The following is a 16,756-nucleotide window of genomic DNA, read 5'->3' as shown; positions in this document are numbered from 1 at the left end:
AATGATGTTAAAGTATAATTCAAAAATATTTTATACAAGGTTAACTCTTACTGGAAAGCCATTTTATGTGGCATCAGAGATAAACCATACATTTTGATGAATGTAGGCTGGGTTTGAACAATGAATAAACACCGCAAATTATTGCTCTATAACTGGTTTATTTTTTTGGGATCAAATGTGGTGTTAATTAGTACTAAATAAGGGTTTCATTGCATATGCAAGCATGGAATGGAAAATTTTTATGTATACACATGCAGACCCATGTATTATACTAAAGCAATTTAGGCCAGCCTTGCCTTTTGCTTTAGTAAATCAACACACTGTACCAGGAGAATGGCTTCTAATTATATATACATTTATTATTGTTTATTGAATTTAATAAGTAACATTTTTTGTTTTTTTTTTTAATATGTTTATTGTGTTGCATTCTGTCCTGGTTTGTCTTGTAATCCGAAAAGGATTGTTAATAAATGTATTTTTGTGATACAGCTTTTGGCCAAAATGAATGTCATGATCCTGGAATCCCAATAAATGGAAGGAGGTTTGGAGACAGGTTTCTCCTTGGAAGCTCGGTATCTTTCCATTGTGATGAAGGTTTCATCAAAACTCAAGGATCAGAGTCTATCACTTGTATCATACAAGATGGAAATGTGGTGTGGAGTTCTGCCGTTCCAAGATGTGAAGGTGACATATCTACAGTATGATATTTGCCTAAACATTTCACACATTTATAGATACTTTATTACCTAATAAAAAAGATTGTTTTTTTTGGAATACAAATATATACATATAAAACTATAATAAAGCCCAACACATTAACTTTTAATATACTTTTAATTTATTGGGGGAAGTTCAAAACTTCTGTTAAGATGTATTGCCATTTATGTCCCTGTTAGGGATTGACAAAAATAAGGAAACTTTTTTGTACAGTGAAGGGAAGGATTTGAATATTTTTGTGCTTTTATTGTATTTCTATCTTGGTGACAATCCCACCCTATTTCTTGTACAGGTGTCACTGTAATGGGCTCTACAGTTTAACATGGGCTGCACAGTAATCTTTAAAGGGGAAAGCAATGACACTCAAGTGTAAAATAATATACATGTATAAAACAACATGTTTTATTAGGTTAAAATGCACCAAAGAAATAGTAAAGGAATCAACTAACATACACATACAATAAAACCCAAACTATATGAATAATCCGATTTAAGTATTTACCAATGTTAGATTTACCCCTTCACCCAGTCACTTATATACTTATTTAAGAGGTCAAAGAGCTATGTTTAATAACCTCATGCAGTCAAAATGAATTTAATCTTCATCTATCACTATCTAACCTCAGAAAGCTGAAATCCTTCTGGATGCAAGGGGGTTAATTTAATTTACAAATTATAGTATCTTGTTTCATTGTGTACTTTGTCTCATATACTGCCCTTTGTATTGCTTAGTAAATTGGTCTGCATATCTTGGATCATTTTTTCTTGTGATCATGCTATTTGCCCCAATTTTTGTTTGCATTTAACTGTTTTGTTTTTTTAAGGGCTATTTACACAGTAGTTGACATATTTTGTTATTGTTTTGGTATTGTTTATATTCTTTTTTCCCTCCTACAACAATATTTATTTATTGATTGGAAATCTTTTTCCTTTTTCTTCTTCTTCTTTTTATTGTATTTTGTCACTAATTTGTGCAGTCTCATTAGTCTTTAATTTTAAAACCACTTAGTAGTATCATTTAAACAGAGAGTTAAGTTGTAAATTTTGCTTTTTTTTCTACAGCACCATGTGGAGGACATTTAACAGCATCGAGTGGGGTTATATTGCCTCCAGGCTGGCCTGGCTATTACAAAGATTCATTAAACTGTGAATGGGTGATTGAAGCAAGAACAGGACATTCAGTTAAAATTACTTTTGAGAGGTAGGGAAATATATACATATTGTCAGCTTGTGGTACTCTAAATGATGAGTTTGCACAAATAATCTTTAGATCCTTCTCTGTTTGCTAGTATAACATTTACAATTACATGCCTTTTCTGATATATATCTTGACACTGGGGGTAATTTACTAGGACAGTGAATGTTCACTTAGTTTAGTAAATTAAGTGAAGATATCCTGGCTAATTCTAAAACAATCTATATACTTTACACATGGATTGGCTAATACAGATGCACTGTATTCATTAGATAAGTGAACTTTCCCTACTTCTATAGTAAATTAACTCCATAGACAGCAAACTTGTTATAACTGATATTTTAGCTGTGATGTATCACTCTTCTGTATTCCAATATTCTCCTGAACTGGATCTGGTGCCATGTTGGATAGGCCTCTGCTGTGTAAGCTTTAATTGCCACAGGACCTAGCAGTGGATTTGTTAAATGGACCGATCTGTAAAGTGTGTGGAGCATCTTCTGGGAGCTAAGGAGCTCAATCTCAGCTGCGAGAAAGGCAGTTAATCTGCACGGGAAGCAGTTTGAACCTAAACTGGCATGGAGCTAGTTAAAAGCGTTGCCATCTTTTTCTGCTGCACACATTCACCTCCAGATTATGTGTTATTTCAAGATCAGTTAGATCCATATTTCCACATTTATCAGATTCAATTTCTGATAAGCCAGAAATTATTTTTACACAAAATTTATGTGTCCCTATACATATATTAGCTATTCCTCAGCTTTGTTTAATCTTCCTTTTACATAACAAATAGTTACAATTTAACCCAAGAAACCTGAAAAATTTTAAATTGGCTATGAAGAGTAGGTATTGTTGCCAGGCTAAACCATTTTAATGAAGAAATATATTATCATTCAATTCTCTATTTAATAACTTCACATGCTTTGAAATTAGTTTCACTGACAAATGTGGTTTATAAGCAGTTTAATCAAGATTATGATTATGTAGCTTTTATCTTTTTTGAAATCCACATCTTTATACTAATCTGTGCTGACAAGTATAATATTGTACAATGTTCTGGTTTTATAGTTCAAGAGGTTAACATCTCTTCAGACGACTCTGAATAGTATTCACTGAACAGTGTTATATTGTATCAAGAGAGGGTGTCAGCTTGCTGGTAAAAAAAGATAGCCAGTGGAGAATGATTTCATGCTTCATCATCTGTCATAAATCTAAGCCCTAAAGATTCAAGGAGCAGAAAATTGTTAACGCAAGGTTCCAGAAAAAAAAATGTAAACAGACATACTGGGCCATGTTGTGGTTAACTCCATCACTTCACAGTATTGATTGATCTAGGTGATACACATTAAAGTGAATCTTTTAGCAGGTTACTATAATCAAGGCTTAATTAACAAGTGTAAGCTCACAGTATGACTTGGAACAGCAGGAATACACATATCATTTATTCCCTCTCAATTAGGTTACTTTGCTAAGTTTAAACAGTGGGGTATGTACCTTGGTATAGTTAAATTAATTGTTTGCTCAGTGATTAATACTAATAGAATGGTTTGGAGTCCTGCTGTAAACTGTAGATTACATTTAGTTTCTTGTTTAAATGTATTTATTTTAGGTGATGTCCAAACTTATTTTTCTTGGAAAAAAAGTGAACACATGTCAAGCAATGTAGTAAGTTGTTGCTGCCAGTCAGATAAACTTAGGAACATCTTAGAGCAAAATTGTCATTGTCATGAGAACATGCCTTTGGAGAACCAAAATCAACAGCTAGTAACATAATATATTCTAACATTGCCAGTAACACACTGGGTCTGATTTAATAAGGACTGAAGAATATAGACTATCATAAAGAAACCTGGGTGATGCAGCTAACCTAGAATGGATTTCGTAAAAATCCCTTGCTTTTAGATGGCAAATATTTTCAATCCTGGACTAAATGCATAGCAGCTTTTCTGAATCAATCATAGATCACCCATGATAGTCTATCTTCTTCAATCAGAGAGCTTATTAATAAATAAAAAATAAATTATGTATTTATAATATAACCCAATGTCAATTGGCAGTTGGCTACCCTGATGTACTTATGTCTAACATTTCATAACACCTGATCAATATTTAGTAGGTTTGTGTATATTGTTTCATCTGGGCTATTGCAAGGCACATTAACAGTTGTTGTTGCTTTTTTTGCAGCTGCCAAATGTATAGCAGTGACCCCCTAATGTGTTCTGCAGTTTTTTTAAGAGTAGATCTAGTGTAATCCACAGCTGGGGAATGTTGCCTTAGCTCATGCTAAGGTAGCTCAGATTTTTAGATAATTTTTACACCCTTAAGGTGCGTACACACTTCCAATTTTTATCGTTCCAATCGAACGACGAACGATCGATTGGGCAAAAAATCGTTCGTAAAAAAATAACCAACGACGCCGACGAACGAGGAAAGTCGCTGGAAACGAACGACCGGACCGACGGATCGGATTGGACGACGATCGTTGAACATCGTTCGTGTGTACGGTCGTTCGTTGATCGTCCATGTTCAGAGCATGCGTGATGAACGAACGTCCGTTCACTTTCCTGTCGTGCACATAGTTCCTCTATCGCTCAAACGATCGTATCTATTGTGTGTACAATATCTACGAACGATCGTGTCGTTAACTCTGTGTGCAGGATCGGTGCTATACGATCGTTCGTATATATCGTGCATGAACGTTCGTCGTTCGTTTTCCAACGATAATAATTGGAAGTGTGTACGTAGCTTTACCTGGGGTGGGGTGGGGTGAGGTGAATTAGAGGATAGCAAATACTTCTTTGTCATTTGTTTATCTCATTAAAACAAAGAAAGATAACACTAGTATAAATCTATATCTTATCTATACTTCTATACTATCTATAAATCTAAAGATCAAAATGTCCCAGAGAAAAGAGAAAAAAACCAAGACCACTTCAAACATCAAACATCATTATATTTATTATATAAATATGTAATTTATGTCCTGAAAATATAGTTAGGCTCTCATGGGTGTGATATCCCATTTTAGAGTTAAACTTCATTTTAACTTATGTTCTTGTGGTCATTCACTGGAAAGACCTCATGGAATGTATTGAGGGTGAATTGGCTGTGTGGAATGTTAGTTCCACACTGCATGATCTGATGTCTCTTAAAGCCACCTGAGTATCTAGAACCATATTAAAGTATGGTTATATCACTGTCACTAGGACTGAAAGTTAGGGTAAATCACTTGGATGACAACATAGATCAAAAAACTGTAAAACATATGTGATTCTTGTTCTTTCTTTCCTTAATGCCAGAAGAAAGTTTTGGCTTGTTTTGCACCTAAATTTTGAAAATAGTCACTATAATAATAATTATCCATAAATATATATTAGTTCCTAGCATAGGGGATTCAGTTGAGAAAGTTGAGTTAAAGATTTTGAGAACCACCATAAACTCTAATTTATTCCTAATCATGAACTTGAATCCTACAATTAAACCACAAACCACCCAAAGCCCAGCATTTTTCAAACAGTCCAAACTACAGCTAATATAACACTAATATAATCCCAATCACTAAAACATTATATAATTATTAAAATATTATTTTAATAAATTATACATTTTTGTTGAATCCACAATTTTTAATAAATATTACCTTATAATCCCACCATAAAGGATCTTTTTACATTTCCTGTTATAAGGTGAAAGCCCTCTTTCCCTGACTGGCATTTTCTCTACACTTTTATTGAAATTTTTATATTTGGTACTTTTGGTGGAGACTATAAACAGTTGAGGCTTATATTGTATGTCCACTACATTCCAGAAATATATTATCCTTGTCTGAACATAATTGTATTTTCACGTGTCTTTACCTTTAGAAATGTCCAAGCATACCAATATTCGCAGACTTTATCTTTATTTTTGATTTATAAAAATTCTATTCCATAGTGAAAAAATATTTAAACATAGGAATAATATCATCTTTTAAAGCAAGCAATCAATCATGGCAAGGTTCTCAAGCACCAAAACTTGTACATTCACAAGCACCGGATGCGCAAAAAGGAGCACAAAGATTATCGTGTTTTACTCTATGGAAAAGTAAATGGCATGAGACAGGGTGTTGTAATGTACTTGGTGTTATTTATTCATAATGATCACAGTAAAACAGAGCCAGAATGTCATTACCATTATGGTAACTAAAATCTGTTCTCTTATCTAGGAGCTAAAGTAGTTTATAATTCACAAATGCAAAAAATTTATTTTACGATTTGTTTGTTTTATGAGAGCAAAATGAATGCATATTTTTATGGTTTATATCTGAACAAGAAAAAAAGCTAAAGAAGGGGATAATGCAATTATTTATTATGTAATAAGGGACACTGATTTCACAGAGCAAAATGCTCTCCCTGTGAAAACATCAGAGCTAAACCGTCAATATGACAGTGGTACCCCCCCAACACTAAAGTAAAGTTACTTTACTTGGTTTTGCATTGGCCCAACCCTGACGTAGCATCACCTTAAGCAGAGAAAACAGTTGCTATTTATTGTAATTTATTTTATTAATATTGTCTATCTAAAGTTAGTGATGGTATATATATATTTATAATGTAAATATGTAATGCAGTTTTGTTTAGTTTGTATTTTATTTTATTTTTTCTGCTTTACAACCAAAAAATGGTAATATTGATGTAATGTAATATTTCATATTGCTAAAATAAGTATATTAATTAAATGCCATTCCTTTGTTAGATTTCAGACTGAAGTTAATTATGATATTCTGGAAGTACGGGATGGGCCCGCCAATTCATCACCATTGATTGGAGAGTACCATGGAACGCAAGCACCACAATTTCTTATTAGTACAGGGAATTTTTTGTATCTTTTATTCACAACTGATAACAGCCGTTCCAGTGTTGGCTTTCTAATTCGCTATGAAAGTAAGTAATTGTGTTCTATTATATCAGAACTTCTTTAGATTCTTTTTTTCTTCATTTGTGCTGTGATTTAATAAATGATCATGTTAACTATAATGGCTGATTGTACTGTTCATAGTTCATGACCTGGTTTACACTCTCATTTAATCAAAATTTTATGAAAGAAGTCCCAAGAATCAATGTTGATTACTGCTCTGAATAACTGGCAAAGAAAGAACAAAAGCCTTATGCACTTTTTTCTTGTAAATCAGACTGGTCTGCTTAGATATATAACTGTTGTATAGATTTCCTAACCTCCTTAAGCTCTTTGGTTGTTTTTTATTATATCTGCAATACTTTGCAGAAGCTTTTTTAATTTTTTTTTTGGTTTTTACATAAAGAGGAGTTTTCTTTTGATCGCAATACACAGCTCTATCATTTAGTAGAAAAATAACATTAAGTGCAAAAACAACATGCACCTAAAACCCTTGACATTAATTTACTCAAATCTACCTCTTCTCCCATCTCCATTGATGAAATTGAAGTTAGGCATACTGTAGTTAGCCCTATTATCCTTGAATATCCTTGAATAAACATGTCCTGCTATGGGCCAGTTTTACTTTGTGGCTTTGTGTCTTTGTGTAATTTTTAACAGTATTCCCTCATCAAAAATGTCCTGCCACTTTCCAGAATTACACTCATTTAGAATTGGTAAATTCTTCAAAGCGGGCCTATCACCACAACATGAAATTAATCACATTGAGGTACTGTATATAGGCTGGCTGCTGTATGTCATTTCTTGGTAGGACTGTAAGTCTCAATGTTGGATGGACAGAAATACAAATTATTTTATTTTTTGAAGAGTTATATATGTATAATACATTTATTTTTTTAAAATCTTTATTTTTTGCAAAGAAATTTTTTTTACAATATATAAACAGATGATAAAACCGACAAACATACATAATAACGATAGAGAGGGGAGGGCGTGGACGAGGGAGAACTCACACCTGAACAGCATAAAAAAAAAAAAAAAAACACAACTGAAAAATACAATAAACAGGAAACATAGAGCAAATAGCATATCCAGTCAGAAATACAGAGGAGCATTCTGTAAACCTTTAAGTAATCATTAGTCAACCAGATACATTATAGATATACCATGATGAGTACTTAAATTTCTAAAATAGTAGTGCTCTCTTTGTCGGAAAATGCAGTATAAAATGCAATATAAATGTATATAAATGTATACCATTGCTGTAAGAAGTGAGATATAGTATCATCTCCTCGGATTTAAGCGTCCAACTTCTTTCTATAAAATAGAGTTTTTAAAACGGAAACCACTTGCTCCACCTCAGGTGCCTGAGGATGGATCTGGGTATTCATGATGGCACGTCTAGCCGCCAATAGACAGACGCTTATCCAATCTCGCAAACTTTTAGGAAGAGTACAAGATACCGTGTCGTCCCAGTAACCAAAAAGCAGGAGAGACAGGTTCTCTGAAATGGCATAACCGGTCACATTGGCTATCCACAATAACATTTTCAGCCAGTATTCTGTAATATATGGGCAAAACCACAAATGATGTGCTAATGATGTATAAGCACAGTCACATTTAGGACATTAGAGGTGCCATGCTCTTGTCTGTGGTTCCCCCGTAGACGGCCTAAATACTTTGTACGCTCTATGCAGTAGCATAAATTGAGATTCCCTCCAAACTTCATTCACAATGCACTTCCTAACCATTTGGTAGCCTTGTACCGCATGTTCTATATTATATTTATTTTGGCTGTGCATGTAGCTGTTCAACAAGAGTTTAATTGAAAGTGCAAAACATATAGAGATCTGTTAACAAAGCAGTCAATATGGCATTTGGTTCCATGTGTTTTAACTGGCAATGATAAATACTGCACCAGTGAATGTTTGCTGAATAACTACTTGATAAATAAATAAGATTCCTTTATAATAGTCAATATTTACTATCATATAAAGTGACTTTTCTGTTGAGCTTACCTCCTTGAGAATTGTAATATTCTGATTTTATTATTATTGTTAATATTGATATGTTTTCATAATTAAACTAAAATTAAGGTCAATATGTAAACAGTAGTATCTAGGTTGAAAAAATACACCTTTAAATTGGTTCAGTTATAACATTTATTAATGTGCTGTGATCACTTAGAAGGGATGGGATGATAAAAATAATCATTTGTAAAAGAGCTGAATTGTCTTAAGCAAATATTTTAATAAAAGAAAGTTAATACTGCTGCACCCAAGGAAGAATAACTATTAACCTTTTGCCAGCATGAAATGAATTATTGAGAGTAATGCTACCTTACCCTTTGAATATTATATATATGCCTTCTTCTTTATCAATTTCTAAGTGATATTTTCATAGAATATTGTAAAAATGTAATTCCAATGTTATATATTAATTTGACACATACTTTAACGTTTTATTTAAAATACAAGTCCGTACATTAAAAAAAAGAAAAAGGTACATAATCTTAACATATATTTTAAAATCATCTTTCATTATAAGATACGATTTTTTTCTAAGCATACAATTACCTAGTTAAAGTGTAACTTAAATTCCACTTGATAAATTTGGAATCAGGCAGGTAAGCACGTGTGCAACCCAGCATTTTTTGTGAGGTTGGTGGCTCTCGTGATAGTATGGGGACAAGTGAGTATCCTCAGGGTTTACTTTAAAGAACATCATCACAATATAGAGATTAGTGAAGAACTATGGTGAGTAAGCAATGAATTATTGTGTGCCCCTGTTCCATCTATAAGTCTCATACCAATACCATTGTTGGACCTGGGGCACTTGGTTAATTAGTACTAATACATACTACTCTATTTTATCTTCTCCATTTGAACATTGCTAAGTGAAATTAGCCTCTTAAGGGGAACCTATAATTTAGTAGCAAACACAATAGGCCTGATTTAATAAAGCTCTTCAAGGCCGGAGAGGATACACTTTCATCAGTGAATCTGGGTGATCAAGCAAACCTGGAATGGATTTCATTTGCTATTTGTTAGCAAATGTTTTCAATCCTGAACCTGATCCATTCCAGGTTTGCTGAATCACCTAGCTTCCCTGATGAATATGTATCCTCTCTGGCCTTGAAGAGCTTTAACCTCCTGGGCGTTACACTGATGTCTAGATTTCTGTACCAAAAGCGGTACACTGTTTTTCATGAAATTTTTTTTTTTACATTTTAGACCTGTAAGTTACAGAAATATGTCCGAACAAGGGTCTAGTAGATATCATGAATATAAAAAAAGTTTGAAACACAATCACAAAAAAAAAATGTACTTTTAATAAAATCCTATCCTATTTTTTTTTTGCATAGAAATTTTTGTTTATATTGTGGGCTTGTTATTCTTAGGGTTAACTCCCGGGTATGATAATTATATTTATTTATTATATTAAAATCATAAATTATAATATAATACATAAATATAAATAATAATTTAAAACAATAATGAAATAATAGACAACAATGTAATCTAAAAATAAAATTAAAAATGTACTTTTATTTTTATTTCATGTTGTGTGGTGTTTTTGTACTGTAAAAACCATTTAAAAGCAGATTACATTGTACTCTGCTTTTAAATTTCCCTCCCTGACACACCCCCATACATCACCAATCACATCACCCGGAAGATGACTCATCCTCCGAGTGATGTGAGGGGGGGGATTTCCCTGCGTGCCTCACACAGACAAGAGACACAGGCACACGCTGGACGCTGGAAGCTGCTCGTATCTCCGGAGAGATCCACAGCACAATGCAGGATTTCTGCATTGTGCTATACATCTCACTACAGATACCAGCAAGAGGAGCTGCGGACACTGGGTGAGTATTTCCTTTCAGTTGTAATCCGATTGTCATACAATGTATGACAATCGGATTGCAATATAATATTTGTTTACATTTAACCACCTGCTGAGAAAAACTCGGGGTTAACGAAAATTGCAAAAGTTTTTACCCCGAGCATGCTCGGGCTTAACGGCCAGGTGGTTAATAAATCAGGCCCAATGTTGGAATATAATGAAGGTCAGCAGAGTTGATTAACTGAAGGAATAAAGATTGTTAAATCAACCAATCATGTGTTAGCAAAATTCTTGTTTCTATTCCCCTTTCATTAGTTGTTTTTATTTAAATTTTGTCTGTTTTTATTATTATTATTATTATTAATAATAATAATAATAATAATAATATTAATAATAATAATATGTCTGTTTAGGTTTTTTTAAATTACACTTTGCAAAGCTCCTAATTTGCATTTAGAAATAAAGATTGTATTTGATCCTAACTTTGATACTAGAGTTACAGCATCTAAAAGTAATATTCAGTGATATGTATACTATAGGTGTTACTCTGGAATCAGATTCATGCCTTGATCCTGGCATTCCAGTAAATGGTCACCGACATGGGAAAAACTTTGGAATTGGTTCTTCTGTGGCTTTCACTTGTGATGCTGGCTACATATTAAGTGATGATGATCCACTGGTGTGTGAGGAAAACCACCAATGGAACCATGCCTTACCAAGTTGTGACGGTAAGTGGTGTGACATTCATGAGCATTTCCTAAATATGTTTAATTTCAAGTTTTATATATCTTTATCTAAATATCTAAACCCAGCAAATATGTTGTAGTTTTAATATTTCTCTGCTCTAGGGAACATTTGTAATCAGGTCACAGATCTCTGGCTAGATATTTTCACTACTGAACTATTCTGTTGATGATTGGCCATCAACCTGACATTTGCAAGGCATCAACACTAACATTTGCAGATTTGTCAGCACTGACACATTCAAGCTGTCAAGTTCAGCTGCTGAATTGTGCCTAACGTTTTTATATTCTCAAATGCTGTTTATTAGAAAGACAGATATAGTAATATCTATAATTTTTGTTGTACAGTCTAAAGATCAGTTATATAGAAACATGCAATTTAAAATCAGATTTAGAGAAAAGACATGCAACCTCCTGGATGATCATTCCTGCCCCATCATTTTATGAAATAAACATACCATGTCCACGATATTGTATAAAGCAGCATTACTAGTAGGATACAGGCAAATGTCCTGTCACTTGTTTTCAACTTAGTTAAGAATCTTGAAACTTATGCTAAGGCCTTACACGGGGCTTCAGTCTCACCTTAAGTCAAGATAAAGCTCTTAGTTCTTTCTGGAGGTATTCCTTATCTCTGTCATTCAGCTGTCAAATACCAGAACTCCAGTAGATAGTATACTCACTGCATTAGACATACGAATGTGAGAAACGAGGGTTTAGTACAAGGATGAAATGGGCCTTAAGTAAACTCCAGAAGAAAGCAATAAGACACATTACACAGTAAGCATGAAAAAACAAATGTAATGTTGTGGATTACAGTAAAAGAGCTCTCCAGTAGTACCCAAATCCACAATAAAGCCAGCATAATGTGGAGAAGTACTGCTTCATTTCTTATAAGTCTTCATGCAGCAGTACAATATGCTAACTGTTGAGTTCCCTGTTGATAGGAAAGGTCCAGTTGTTACTCATTAGTTTACGTGTTTCATTGTTGCATATGGACTGCTCCTTGCACACAAATATGGCAGTCCTTTCAACCTGCTGCCTGTGTCTTAAATTTTGAGTTGCCTATATTCACTTTTTCTGTTTACATATGACCAGTGCACCACAATGTTCCTTGATATGACTTTATTGTAGAAGAAACCTTCCAAGTTTTAAATACACACATTGTCCTCTTTCTCAGACATGCAGTTACAAAATAGTGAGGCTATGTACACAGTGTAGGACAAGAATCCAAGGTTTCAACTGATGTTACGTCAAGTGCAAGTAATTGTGCCTGCTCTGTAACAGTAATCTAATTGTTTGTTGTATACTGTCTACTTTTTTATCTTTGCTCTGTAAAAGCAATAACTTCCCAATGTGTGCAATGGAATCACTTTACAAAATATATTAGTAAGGAATTCAAAATAAGCCTATATGAACAAAAATCCGTTTGTCCAAGGGACCACTTGGTGATTTTTCTTATGTTGTGAATGTTTATGAGCCTGCTTCATAAATAAAGAATAACCACTCTTAATGAATAATTCAGCAATGTAGTTTAGCCTTTGCTTCAACTGTGCACCTCTACTGGGAAAGTTGCATTATTCTAGCATAATAAACAACAAAGGTGTCAAGTTAAAAATATATTTTTTAAGTAGGTATAATTATGACTAAACATTGACCTGTTTATCAAATTTAATGATCCATAGCTGAGTTTAGTTAATCTAAATTGTAGCAATGTGTTAATTGGGCCTGGTAATCAATCATTCTATTGTTGTTAACATTAAAGAAGAACTATCACTGAAGACTTCATATGATTTCTACAATTTTTTCTATATAGAGAAAAATGCAGTAACATTCCTTACCTTAAAGAAAGGTGAGCAAACTAATCAGTGTTTGTTCTGTCTCTAACTTACATGGTTGTACCATGCTTCACTGTTCTAGGAGGAATGTCTTTTCTAAAATTAGTAGATTTTGAAAAAAAATACACACAAAAAAAATAAAAGTAAAATTTGGTGAAATACAGGCTTTTTGTTTGCAGTTTGTCTAACAGAATTATATTATAGAGAGTGTCAGATCAACAGAACATCACATTTTTCAGAGTTGGAAGAAGGCAAAAATTTACCAAATTTCTGCTTTGTTGGCAAGTACAAAAACATTCTGGGTGGCTAAGTAGCTGGCAGACCCAGCTGTCAGGTTTGCTAACATGTACAGTCCAAACGTACAATGAGATACATTTATTGTCACTATTAAAGCTAAAGTGGGAATGTCGGGAGCAGAATGCCACTGTGTTTTTTTTTTCTTTTTGTTTGCAAAGATGCTTTATATTCTATAAACGTCAGTGTAACAGGGATGTATATTTTAAGTGTATCAGAGCTTGCCTGGAGTGTGATGTTGTGATATGGTGGTGTGGTGACTTGTTTTGATGGAATTAAATACTTGAGATCTTTTAAATGTACATGGTTAAGGAAGGTACTGTAGGCGGGAGGCTCTCATTTAATTATCATAGGGTATGGTAAATCATTTTGCACATATTTTAGGTTGGTAAAGACATTTATAAAATGTGTGACCTTACCTATCTAATGTTAGTGAGTTTCAGAAGTTTTAGAAGTTATAATTTTTAGAACTTTTGCAAGGGGGCAGATATGAACATTCCCTATTTAACAAAAGAAAAGGCAAGGAACCGTTAACCAATCACTACACATAGCTTCATTGACATAGATACTTTTTGGGTCCCAGTAAATTATCAGATTATCACCCCTAATGCTTGTCTTTGTAGAAATGTAATGATTTTATAAACAGAATAATTTTATATCTGATCAGAGAAATGGATGCATTAGACAGCGATGCCATTTTACATCCTTGCATTCTTTGAATTACAACTATTTACCTAGTAGCATTAAACCTTTAAGAGGTCACAGAATATGGCAAAATCTGATTTGTTGAAAGCAACCTATTTTTTTGTATCGGATTGTTCTTTGTGTTTTAAGGCAACATAATTTGGTTTTAATTCTTTTGTTTTTTATTTTTAGCATTATGTGGGGGATATATTCATGGAAAAAGTGGAACAATACTATCTCCAGGTTTTCCAGATTTTTATCCTAACTCCTTAAACTGTACTTGGACAATAGAAGTCTCTCATGGAAAAGGTATCAGTATCCAACTTTATTATGTAAAAAAGGCTGTGATTATTATTGTTCTTTAAATGGAATCTGTCAGATACTTCTAAACTTTCAGTCTAACTTCAGTTGGAAACAATTTTGTGCACACATTTGCATGCATTTGCCATGGGGTTGCAGTGCAGTTTCTGGAATCATCATGTTGCTTCTGGCTATGCAGCTGGTTCTCCTCCTCTGGAGAAACAAAAGGGCAATAGTTGACCTCCAAGTGCAGCTTGCCACTCCTTAGTGCTTAGCAGCGTTTAATATGCGGTAGTTGTCAACCACAAGTGTGAAAGGGTCCTTAGCTGTACCAAGATTGAGCAAATATGTTGTTTTTTGAGCTGCACACACCAGGTATATCTAACTGAAGTGAAATTCCCACATGTATAAAAAGCTTTACGTATATTGCAAATATATAAAGGATAAATGCACATATAAGATACATGAATTACTTTATCACGCAGGAATCCTTAACATTTCTTCTAGGTAAATTATCCTGCCTGAAGGCTGGTCAACGTATCTATTGATATCATCAAACACAGAACCATGCTTAGACATACTCAGCATCCTAGGAATCCATGTACACATTTACCTTCCATGTTTTTACATTTCATAACAGATTATCTTTACCTATTCAGTCATCGATCACTGTAGTTTGCTGTTTTCAGAAAAAGGTTAGATATGATTTTTGTATTGTTGTAATACAGGTATGAGAAATGTAACAATTATTATGATTTCTTCAAATTTTTTTGTGTGCTGTCTAAATAGAGTGAGATACCTGCTATTGCATGTTATCTACAAGAGCATTCTCTGTTTGTTGTTAATGAACATTTATTATAAGGGGTGATTTCACTAATTTTAGGATCAAACCTTGCCAATTGCCATTTTATCTAATCTTTTTGCAGCAAAGTTAACATAAACAAAAATGTTACTGTGTGAAGTATTGTAAATAATTAAATTATATTGTTCTCTGAATGTCAGTGTGAAGCAAATCTTGCTTATTTACTGTACATACTTTCTACTTGTACATGAGATATTATAATAGAATTAATATTAATAAAAATATTAATAAAAATAAATAAAACATTTGCTATAATATCTTTACATCAGAATTTTAATTCTTTCTGGTTAGTATTTATTTTACATGGGTGTCCTTTTCTTTTGATATGATACTGTATCACTATAACAAGGAAAAGAACAATTCAATTGCAATAGAAATAAGGAGAATCACTTTTTTACTCTGACAGTTTTCTTCCGATTTGAAGTTTTGATTTGATTTTTCTATTTTTGCAGGTGTACAGCTGGTATTTCACACCTTTCACCTTGAAAGCTCCCATGACTATCTGTTAATAACAGAAGATGGCAGTTTTGCTCATCCCGTTGCCAGACTGACAGGTTCAGTTCTACCACCCACTATAAAAGCTGGGCTTTTTGGGAATTTTACAGCTCAACTTAGATTTATATCAGATTTTTCAATCTCATATGAAGGATTTAACATTACTTTTTCAGGTAAGGAATTCAAAGAAACATGTTTAAAAGATTTATTTTTTACTAGATCTATAAATACAATGTATGAAATCAAGATTTATTTAAATATATTTATATATTTCTTCCCTATTACTTTGTGTTACAAAAATGTTACAAGTGACAGAACATAAGTGCTGACATGTGTTGGTGATATGGTAAAACTTGCTTACAAGCTATGAGAGTCTAGCGGAGACTGTTTTCTGTTGACACTATAAACTTGGCAACATGTTGCTTAATTTGATATTCACTAAGTAGATACAAAACAAAAATAAAGAATTGAAGTGGAACTAAAAGATCGTCATCAGGGCTTTTTTTGCAGAAAAGGATATGTGATGCCTCTCTGCACATACGTTAGTTGCCTACAGGTTTACTTGTTACCCTAATATATTTTCCTTTCTATCTTCATTTTTTCTTTTTTTTTCTTTTTGCATTTTGTTATTTAAATCATAAAAAATGCCAACACGTTGTCTAGACATTTGATATGTAGACACATTTAAGCTTTGTTTAATAATTACTTTCTATAGAGAAGATAGATGAGAGAACCCTGAGTGATCCAAAAAATCTGGAATGGATCTGGTCTAGGATTAAAAATGTTTGCCAGCTAATAAATGTTTTTTAAGAAATCCATTCTAGCTTTCCGAATCATCCCCTCTAGTCTTGGAGAATCTTAATAAATGAGGCCTAGTGTCAATAAACAAACC

At 33.2% G+C, this 16,756-nt stretch overlaps 1 protein-coding gene across 1 annotated transcript in view; it reads left to right on the top strand.

Moving 5' to 3' along the window:
• Positions 1–16,756, top strand: part of CSMD1 (CUB and Sushi multiple domains 1) — an 819,458-nt gene that overhangs the window by 604,943 nt on the left and 197,759 nt on the right. The window contains exons 15-20 of the mRNA XM_072408428.1: positions 490–684; positions 1,780–1,918; positions 6,644–6,831; positions 11,188–11,376; positions 14,400–14,516; positions 15,822–16,037. Coding sequence (XP_072264529.1) covers positions 490–684; positions 1,780–1,918; positions 6,644–6,831; positions 11,188–11,376; positions 14,400–14,516; positions 15,822–16,037 — 1,044 coding nt within the window. The remainder of the gene's footprint in view (positions 1–489; positions 685–1,779; positions 1,919–6,643; positions 6,832–11,187; positions 11,377–14,399; positions 14,517–15,821; positions 16,038–16,756) is intronic.

Source organism: Pyxicephalus adspersus, chromosome 4 (assembly GCF_032062135.1).
Source record: "Pyxicephalus adspersus chromosome 4, UCB_Pads_2.0, whole genome shotgun sequence".
In the NCBI taxonomy this organism is placed as follows: domain Eukaryota; kingdom Metazoa; phylum Chordata; class Amphibia; order Anura; family Pyxicephalidae; genus Pyxicephalus; species Pyxicephalus adspersus.
The sequence above is the reverse complement of the archived record's forward strand: the minus strand, read 5'-3'. Positions and strand labels throughout refer to the sequence as shown.